Raw genomic sequence first — 11,090 nt, forward strand, 5'->3', positions numbered from 1 at the left:
AGGACCTAGGGGTAATTGTCCAAAATATGACCAGGATCCTGGTATTGTAAGCCTCGGTGGGTAGCAGTAACACCAGAGTAACATGCAGTGGTACTACACTCAGGATAGTGGACAATGAAAAAGACCTGGGGATAATTGTGCAGTTAGATATGAAGTTTTCTGAGTAGTGCAAAAAGGCTGCAAGAGTAGCTCATGGGGTCTTATCAATGATATATAGGAAGTTTGCTAGTAGGGGTGAGGAGGTGATTATCCCCTTTTATAAGCCGGTGTCAGGCCACACCTTGAGTACTGCATACGGGTCTGAATGCCTCATTTTAGGAAGGATGTAGAGCTGCTGGAACGAGTACAGAGAAGGGCATCGAGATTAGTGAGTGGAACAAAGGGTTGTGTTACCTAGGAAGGCTTTAAGTTCTGCAAATTGCGGTCTGGAGATGAGGTACCTGCAAGGTGATCTGATTGAGGTGTATAAAGCCTTAAATGGTTTGAGCAAGCTCAACACTAATGGGATTCTTCCTTTTGTTACAATTCTACACGTGAGGTGGCATAAATTCAAATTGCCAAGTGCAATTCATTTCTGCACATCTAGTTAAAGAATAAATGTGCAGAAATTTGCCTTTAGCCAGTGGGTGGTTGATTGCTAGAACAAACTTCCATCTGTCGTGGGAGTTGACAGCTTAAATAAATTCAGTGCTGAACTAGATACTTTTTGAGTGAATGTTAGATGATATGGGAAGGTTTTTTTGGCCGATGCTATATATAAGCTTGCTTTCTTGCAATAGTTCTTTTGTTTCTTTTTTTGGATTGAATTAGGCAATATGCTTATTTCTTTTAAATGTTCTGTCAGTGTGTGAAACTCCAAACATTGGTCTTCAGATTCATGTACTGAAGTAACTACTAGTTATGTTGAAGAATATTATATGCAAATTTATTATGCTAGCAGTTTTTTTTAATCTTCCACTTCCATTTTGGAAGTTGGTTATCATAGCAGACCAAACCAGAAGGGTGATTCTGAATAGGTCCTGGGAATTTCTTCTACCAAAGTTGTGGAGAGTGTGAAACAAGGGAAGATTCTGTTCTTTTGTTTAGTGAAGAAGTACTTTATTGCAGAATATGATAGGGTACACAAGTTCCCTTTGAAAAACTGTTCTTATAAATGCTGAGGGAGCACAAATCATTTTTAAATTGGAAAAATTTTTTTACAGGTTTCCAGTACAGTATTTCTTGTTATATTTAGAGATATATGAATAAGTAATGTTTTTTGCAGTGTTATTTCTGTCAGTTTAACTGTGAGACCCTACTAGATGCTATTATGAAAGAGTTGATATACAGTAGTCCTTGGATGGAGAACCATCCAAGTGCACAACAAAGCATGAAATATGACAAATTACCCCAAGTGGTGTTTAGCATTTTAACAGTTACTCATAGCAATGCTGACTGTGAGAGAATATTCAGTCAGGTGATAAAAAACAAAATGAATTCAGATATTCTCTCACTAAAGAAACTTTGGGAATGCTCTGACAGCCAAGTCTAGTTAGTAAGACCATTTTAATAAGCAAAAATTTGGCTCATCATATCTGATGAGGGCAAAGTTTGCAGCAGTACTTTTTTGAGGTAATCAATCAGTTAATGTCTAACACAGAGGTTCCCAAACTTTCTCGGTTTGTGACACCCTTAGTGTCTCAGTAAGTTTTTTGCGCCACCCCAGGCCAAAAGAAGTACCTAACAGTTCCGTTTATTAATTTGTTAGATCCAAACAACTTAATAAAGTAATGTTGAAACTGTGAACTACCTTGAGCTAGTAGTTCGCAGTGTCTGGCAGAGGTTGAGTATCACTATGTTTTCCTCGAAAATTTAAAATATCCCACCGCACCCCTGCGAGTTCGCTGTGGTGGCCCAAGGTGCCACAGCACACAGTTTGGGAACGCTGGTCTAACAGAACAGACAAAAATCCTAGGTAAGGTAATGTTTGAAAGCATCTACACTGGTAAAAAGATCTTATATCTGAAAATGTTATTTCACTGACAAAATGAATATTTCAATGAAATTTCATTTCTAGTACAGTGTGGATTGTACAAAATTTAATTTGGAATATCCTCCATTTGATCTCCTTCAGCTTAAAGTCTTTCTACCCCATTCCGTCACATTCTTCTGTCATTATCTCTGTATTTCTCCCAATTACACCTGGAATTCTGACTTCATTTGTTTGAAACTTCCTAACAGCAAGGTAGTTTATCTTTTTGTTTTAGCGTTCACAACTTCAGCTGGCTTTGGTTTCCATCTCAACCAACTGGTAGAGATGCTGAGAGACCTTGCAGTTTGTTCATTTTCCTACCACAATAGTAGACAATTCTAAGCATACACCCAACGCTCTTGATCTTTTTCTCACCAGCAACCCTTCAAACTATATGGTCAATGTTAATGGTATTGAAATACTGGTATTGATACAAAAAATATAGGTTTTTCGGTACTAATTTTAAAAAAAATAATAATAATAATTGTTTATAATTTAATCACATAAAGGTTATAAAATCACCTTTATGCGATTATGACGTCATTATCTCTACTAGCAAATGTTCGATAAATCAACAATAGAACACCATGCAACACTGCAACCTGTCCACAATTCTCGGACAACTTCATGTCTGACCGTATCATAACTCCCAAGTCCAGTTCCTCCACCACTGACTTTAGTTCAACTCCACCAAGTGTATAAGTTATTTTGGGGTTGCTGTTCCCCAGGTCTAAGACCTTGCATTTTGCTCAATTAAAGCCACTTTTCTGACCATCCCGGAAGTCTATTTAGGTCACTACTCTGAAGAAGCTCTGCTTGGCGGCAGTCATCAACTATTCTACTGATCTTTACATCATTTGCAAGTTTAGACCACACGCCCTCCACCCTTCATAGATGTCATTTAAGATAATCAAAAACAGTGATTCTTGGGGAACCCCACTTTTTAAATTAACCCAATCTGAGGAATAACCATTTATCACAACCCTCTGTCTCGTGCCCTCAAGCCATCGTGCTATCCATCTAAGGATTTTCCCTGATTCCAGACTGGCTCACCTCCAGGTGGTGGTGGCAAGCATCATTGGGGGTTCCCCAGGAGCCCTGCAGCCGTAACCACTCATGTGGGAATGAGTCAAATGCTTTGCTGAAATCCAAATAAACAATGTCGAAATTACTCCCTAAATCCAGCTCACGAGTGACCTGTCAAAATAGCTAACCAGATTTGTTAAACATTATTTTCCCTTTACAAAACCATGCTGTGTATCCTACAGAATTCCATTTCCATCTAAATGATCCTGAATTCCAGCCTTGATCATTGCCTCCATGATTTTCCCTACTAGTGAAGTTAGACTGGCCAATCAGTAATTTCCTGTTACACTCCTAGAACCGCCTTTATGTTCCAATTTACAACAATCCAACAGAATCTCTCCTGAGTCCAGTGATGCTCTCATAACTAGCCTTAATGGCTCAATGCACTCACTTGCCACGTCCTTTAAGATTATAGGGTATATGCCATTAACCACAAGAGCCTTACTTGCCTGTAGACATGAAAATTCTCATTAAATAATCATTTGAAATTTCAACATCATTAATTACATTTTTTTCAACTTCACTTCCATAATATCTCATTGACACAAAGGGTTTTTTTAATGTAAATATCGATGCACAGTAACTGTTGAGTTCATCTGCAACTTCAGCTGTGGTATCTAATACTGTCCCACGTCCGTTACATAAGGGTCCAATCTCATTTGTCCTTCTGTTCTTTGCATTTATATATGTGAAGAATTCCTTAACTACTCTTTGCTCTCTTCTTTAATCCTTATCCTCTCTCTCTCTCTCTCTCTCTCTCTCTCTCTCTCTCTCTCAGACTCAGTAAAGATACTATAGTGAAAATTATAGTTTGCTTAATAAAACGTCTTTCTCCTTCAGAAAATGAAGAATATAATTCAACCATGGAAGACCAACACTGAACAGAACATCAGTGTTCCACAAATTCTTTCCAAAATAAGAAATTGCCTGACTCCAATGAGATTTTAAAAGATGAACTTGAGTCGGAAATTAATGAAATACTTTTAACTATTTTTGCTAAAAAAGTTCAAAAACCTACAAAATATGGACTTAGGTCGTCTATGATTATCTCAGTACAATAGTACCAGAATAGAATCCGAAAGAGCATTTTCTGTCACTAATCAAATACTGTATGTACCAAAATTAGATCCATTTTAAAACGATCATATTGGTGATTGCTTATGCTTCTTAAGAGCTCACTTTATTCAGACAGGTAGTGTAATGCTTAAACATAACTAAACTTTGCAGTAACAATATGTATTTTTTGTTTTTAGAATAACTGTATTTTAATGATTTTTTCAGAATATTTATTATTGAAATAAAAGTTTATTTAAAACATGAATTCAAGTAACTACAGTACTTGTTTGTTTGTTTTTTCCTTACTTTATTGCACTAACTGTCATCAAAATTTATTGAAAAAAAACGTTTGTTTTTGGAATACCGGTATCATAAATTAAAAATACCGGTATTAAGATTTTGACTGGTATTGTAAGCCCTACTACCCACATGCAATACTTTCATTTGTCAATGATAAGCTTCAGTTTCCACCTCTATTCCCATCTGCTCAACATTTCCAGATCCGACCGCAATGGCATACTAGCTATCACAACCCTACCAACCTTTGTATCATCAGCAAACTTAGACATTAAGCCTGATATAACTTTATCAATATCATTGATAAATACAGAAAATAGCAAGGGCCCAATACGGACCCCTGAGGGACATCACTAATAACTGTCCATGAAGAGCAGAGTCCATTGATTGCCACCCTCTGTCTTCAATTAACTCAACCATCCCTTTATCCATAGCAGCAAGTTGCCATTAATGCCATACTGCTCCAACTTGTACAGTAATCTTCCATGTGTAACAGTATCAAAAGCTTTCCTAAAATCCAAGTATATGATATAAATAATATTTTTTGCATCCAGTTCCTTTCTGACCACATTGTAGTATCCAATCAAATTGGTCATACAAAACTTCCCCTTAACAAACCCATGCTATATATGTGAACTATAACTGCAGTCTTGTCTAGATGATCCAGCAGTGCTTCTTTAACCAATGATTCCATTATTTTCCCCAGAACAACAGAAGTTAAACTAACAGGTCTGTAATTACTTGTGTCACCTTTTGATCCCCCTTTGTGAACTGAGAATACATTTGCACATCTCCAATCCGTGGGGACCTACCCTGAGTCCAAGGATGCCTTCATAATCATGGCTAGGGCATGCTTACTTTCTTTGCTGTCTCCTTTAATATAACTGGATAGATCCCATTCACCCCAGGAGAATTTCTTATGTTTAACTTCAACAACTTCTCCACTTTGCTCCCAGTTATTACAAAATCGTTTAGCTCCCTGCTACAGTTTGATAAACTCCAGCATTCTCCTCCCTTAATAATTCGTGTGTGAATGTAGTTGAAAAATACTCATTCAGTTTGTCAGCTACCTCAGCAGGATCACCAACAATCGAATCATCGATATCAAGTGGACCAATCTGATTCATTCCCTTCCTTCGAGTTTACATAAGTAAAGGAGTCAAAACTTATTTTGGATCATGAAATGGATACGAGTCAGTGGTACTCACTAATGATTGCTTGCTGTACTTTTTAAGTTGGTAACTCTGAAAAGTGCCCATTTGGCTTCTAACCATTTCTTTAAATAGACTTGTCAAAGGATGCTATTGTTCTAACAATCTAGTTGCACATTTAGCCAAAGACAGCCAATGTGTACACACAATGTGCTTCAGAATCTTTTTCAAGACAGTGGAGCTGAAGTTGATTAAATCTGTCTTTTCTTTTAGTACTTCTTTCTACATAGTAGTAAATGTCCACCAAATATATTCATTCACTTTCACAGGTATGCATGTAGCTCCCTTTAACAAGGGCATTGTATTTCCAACAAGTACTCAATCTACCTTTTAATAACCTTGCTATTCCAGTTTTTAGGTCTACCAAGCATTCAAAGTTACTCAGAAGATGCTCAGTGATCTGTAGATTCACCTTCCCATACTGGTACTGCAACACAGCTGCTTTCAATTTTACATTTTTTTTTTTTAATATGCTTGAAGGTGCTTTCATTACTGTCATCTGCAGCAATAAAAAATTACCCATTTTTCAGAGCCATCAGCGCCTGTTCTTTTCCTATCTATGCAATTTTGCTAACAATACCTCTTGTTTTTGTTCTTTCAACATATTTCTGAATGCTTGCACAATCAACACAATTCAGAGAAAGATTATATTCTATAACAAAAGATGCAAATAAACAAGCATGTATGACATCATCTTCAGTATGAAATGATATTTTTGTATTTCTTTTTTATGCACTATACACTGTCCTTAAGTTTATTTGTTTGCAGGTGTCCGATTACATCATTTCCTGCCACCTGAAATTGAAAAATCATGTATACAGTGGCAGACAAAAAAACTGCATCACTTGTGAATTTTCCAAATAATGTGTTTTGCGCTGCATTATGGGGTGCAGAAAGGTTTGAAATGCATTTGTTAGATGGGATATAAATCTCTGTGAATGAAATCCAATAAAAAGACTCCATCTGATATACCAAATTGCCATAAATATCTTCTGAAAGGGTTAAATGTGTAATTAATGGAAATATGAGAAATCATGCAAATGGCGATCATTTACGTGTACAAACTGAAATCACAAGTTAACATAATAGTATTATGCACTGTAAATCAGCAAAATAAGTCCTCATATTTTGTTGTTCCTCCTCAAGCTACAATTACAGCCTTGCAACAATCTGGCATAGAGTTAATCAACTTCTGGATATACGGTTGCCCAATTTTGTGGTACCACACAATTACAATGCTCTCCTGCAGCTGAATCTTACTTGTTTGCTTCTTCTAAGCAATTTTAGACGACATTATAGTAGTAGTAGTAGTAGTAGTGGCATGTGATGCAAGAAAGCAAGTGTATGAGCTTATGCAGCATCAGCCAAAAAAAATCACACCATTCCCTCCAAATGCCTGTCCAGTTCCTCCTTAAATTCATTCAACCTATCAACTTCCACAACAACAGATGGAAGTTTGTTCCAGCAATTAACCACCCGCTGGCTAAAGGCAAATTTCCGAACATCTATTCTACATCTGTCTTTTCTTAATTTGAATTTATGCCCCCTTAGGTTCGTAATCTGAACAAGTGGAAGGATCCCATCAGAATTCAGTGCTCAACCCATTCAAGGCCTTATACACCTCAATCAGATCACCGCGCAGGTGCCTAGTCTCCAGCCACTGCAATTTGCAGAACTTAAGCCTCTCCTGGTAAGAGGATCCCTTCATTCCCCTCACCAATCCTGTTGCCCTTCTCTGCACACGCTCAAGCAAATCCACATTCTTCCCAAAATGAGGCCTCCAGACCTGTACGCAGCACTCAAGGCGCGGCCTGAACCAGCATTTCTGAGGCATGACTGGACTGCACCTTAAGGGAGAAAAAAAACGAGGGAAAACATTGGTGCAAGTAAGTTTTAAGCCTTGTGAGACAAGAAGACAAACTCATCATTAAATCTAAATAGCATAAAACTTACCAATTTTGCTGTGTATCAAGGTGCTAAGTCCTGTTGAAAAATGCAGTTTTGGACGTGTGTGGTGATCCCTAATAACAGGTTTCAGGCACTCCTCCAAGATAGCAGTGTAGGTTTCTGCATTCACTGTTCTGTTAATAAACTTAATTTGCCCCACCCCTTTACTCGTTATGCATCCCCAGGCCATCTGACCAGTGGGGAACTGAACAATCCATGTCATGCATTCAGAATGGTATACCTCCGATTTTCATCTTCTGACATATCACTTCCCATTCGAGCCATGCAGGTTGAATTTCGATTCATCAGAAAAGTTGAGTGTCCCAATGCACTTTTGTCCATGAAACATGCGATTTAGCCCATGCAAGTCGCTTCTTCCTCATTTGTTGGGTCAACAAAGGCTTCTACTTGGGCTGATAGGCATGCAAACCACATTCCGAAAGCCGTCTTGAGCTAGTGTGTGCATTTGTTTCAACACCAGAGGCATGTTGCCTCTGGTGTTGAAATCTGATGTTAGATCAGGAGCACTAGCATGGCGATTACAAAGGCATAGCCGTTTCAAATATCGATCTCCTTGAAGGCGTAGTCACTCTTACGGCCTGATCTAGGTCTTCCCTTCACATCACTGGGTTATTGTTGACTGGTGGCAGCCTATTTTATCAGTGACAACACACGTAGAAAGCCCTTCCCGGGACAGAGCAACAGCTACACTTTTTTTCCTTGATGTCCACTGAACATACGGATTCATGCTTACACCTCCGCAAAGCAGGATACTAACGAGCGTGTATACCCTTCCAACGCCGTATGTATAGAAATGGCTGATGCAATAGAAGTGGTATTTGATGCAATACCTTTGCTTCGCAACAAACAAAATGACTGTAATCAAACAATATCTTATATGTTTCAATACAAATGTTACTTTTTTTAAGGTGAAGCAGTTTTTTTTGTCTTCCACCGTATATACACTACACAAAGCAAACATCTCAGCTTTTTCTATTTACAATACACAGAAAATGTTGCATATGTCTTCTTAAAATTTTATGTTGTATTTGTTTGGCATCTTACTGAAAAACATTGTTAATTAGCTTCTCACCAGGTAAGTGCTATGTCTTTGGCACCAATTATATTATGACAGGTAGACTGAGAATGGATCAAATCAAGTAAAAAGAGCAAATGCTCCCCCATAATTCTGTGAAGGTGGCAACTATGAAATAGCCATTCTTTCCGTAGACTGATTTTATAAGTGATGTTAAACAAAGTTTAGTGCTGAGCCCTTTACTGTTTATAGCATTAATTAATAACAATGATGGAAGCATTTCGAGTTTAATATTCAAATTTGCTGATGGGTCAGACAGAGTGGCAAAAGACATTCAATGAGTATGCTACTTCAACAAGATTCAAATAAATTGTTGAATGGAATGTAAAAAGGCAATGGATGTCTGTTATCCTGGGATTACTGCTACTAAAATGCAGTTAGTTATTTTGGTTTTTAGGAGCATTAGCAACTAAGGCCATATTGCTCCAGGAATATGTGGTTGTCATTCCCTGACCTTTCCGCATCCTCCGTATTTGGTGGTGATGGGCTTGAACCCGGTCTAATCAAGAAGCGTGTGTGTGTGCTACGTACTGCTGCTCCTTCCCACCTGGCTACGGAGGTGCCGTAAAATGCAGTAATTATATGGAAACATACCATTTCAGTAGCAAAATAAGGGAAATTCTTTAGGGATCACCTGCTTATTTTTTTTTTTGCAGTGTTCCCAAAATAGTAAGTCTGTATGGCTGTTTCAATAAGTCCTCTGTAAGGGGCACATATGCAAACCAATTGACCATGGGTTGGTTACATTCCTATCTGAGCCATGTATGCTTTGTCATAAATCTAAATCAATTTATAAATTATAAATAATGTAACTGGTTTCCTGGTAACTCTTTTCAGATCATAAGTAATAAAATAAAATAATTAAAAGTTTACTGAACCCAATGGAAAAAGTGTAACACTAATTTTCTATTAGTAAATGCACTCTTCAGTCCTTTACAATCTGAGAGTAAATATTATATCGTTAATGCTAACCTTTGGTCTGTGATACCACCAAAAAGCAAAAATTGACAGAAGGGATACATAGTTACACAAACAATTATTGCTGCTCTCTGCTTTATTTTCCCTCAATGGAAATTACACAGGGGCAAATGACAATTAATTTTCTTGTAAGTGAACAAATCTCAAATATTGGGCTAGGCCCATGGTCTCTCACACCAAAAGTTTACATTTAAGGGTTAATAACGATTGTTTTCAATGGCTGCAATTTATTATTGAAATGATTTGGTAAAAGAACTTACAAATTCAAAATAAAAACTTACAAAAGTTAATTATGTGAAAAATAATGCAAGTAGTTACCTCAAACTAGTTCAAATAAATTTGGATTTGTAATTATCAAAAATTTAACCCTCGCATTCCACTGCTGGTTTTATCGAAATGAATCAACACAATAATTAAGCCTATCTAGTATATACCACGTGTAGGGAATTAAAAAAAAAAAAAAAAAAAAAAAAGATCGGACACAACATACAGTATAGCAGATTACAAGGAAGTAAACATCATCCCACAAGCAAGGTAACTGTGCGTGAACAAAAATTTCACTGTAGGAAATAAAATAAATATCAATGATTTCAGGGCACTCTGAATTAAGCACAAGGGCTTTTCCGAAATACTGCGAAATGCGATATTCAAGTTAGATAATCTCTATGACCAGCGGTTGGAGAGCGCATCGCTGTAGACAAGTTTCAGAGATGTCAACAAAATACACGATTGAAATTAACTTTTATATATTTAATCTTACTTCTAGCTGCAGACAACACATCTTTGACATCCTTAATGAGACCTTTAATTGCTTGACTTATTCTGTCTAGTTCCTTTTCATGAGCGTGAAGATTATTCCTAAAATATGGACTATCTGTAAGACAGTCTGTGTATTCCAGCGGCAAAAGTCCCATCTTCAAACGTCAGCACGATTTCAACTGGTCCAGGAAATAACAAACTGCTGTGCTATAGGGACAAAAAAATATACATAACATACTGCAAATAATATATGTATATATACATTAAAATCTTTCTGTAAAAATGCTGGTCACTGATGCCAATAAAAATGCAATTGAACTTTTTTAAAAAAAACTAAAAAACCCAACACATAAAACCTCGAATTGAGGCGTGTCAATAACCACACTACAACCGATGTTTCCTTTAAACACCGCTTCAAGGCGCTCACGAGTCACGTTTATAAGCAGAGCAATTACATGTACAGCAGACGTATAAAAATGCTTCCGGTTCCAAAACGATATTTCCTGTGAGTACAGATCGCGACCCACTGATGCAAGAAAAAAAAATAATAACAAAATAAAAACATTATTTATTATTATTATTATTATTATTATTATTATTATTATTATTATTATTATTATTAGCTATACAGTGCAATGAAGCCTGAGGC

At 37.0% G+C, this 11,090-nt stretch overlaps 1 protein-coding gene across 3 annotated transcripts in view; it reads right to left on the reverse strand.

Annotated features, from left to right (window-relative positions):
* Graf (GTPase regulator associated with FAK) overlaps positions 1-10,841 on the reverse strand; it is a 537,792-nt gene extending 526,951 nt beyond the window's left edge. The window contains exons 1-2 of one of the 3 annotated variants that reach the window (XM_090379073.1): positions 10,798-10,841; positions 10,443-10,648 (exon numbers count right to left, since the gene is read on the reverse strand). In XM_090379073.1, coding sequence (XP_090235199.1) covers positions 10,443-10,596 — 154 coding nt within the window. In that variant the 5' untranslated portion in view covers positions 10,597-10,648; positions 10,798-10,841. Of the gene's footprint in view, positions 1-10,442; positions 10,767-10,797 lie in introns of those variants that run through there. The other 2 variants (XM_090379075.1, XM_090379076.1) reach the window with 2 other exon arrangements.
* Positions 10,842-11,090: the final 249 nt, after the last annotated feature.

The sequence above is a fragment of the Mastigoproctus giganteus genome, chromosome 8, assembly GCF_048544385.1.
Source record: "Mastigoproctus giganteus isolate SK-2022 chromosome 8, ASM4854438v1, whole genome shotgun sequence".
In the NCBI taxonomy this organism is placed as follows: domain Eukaryota; kingdom Metazoa; phylum Arthropoda; class Arachnida; order Uropygi; family Thelyphonidae; genus Mastigoproctus; species Mastigoproctus giganteus.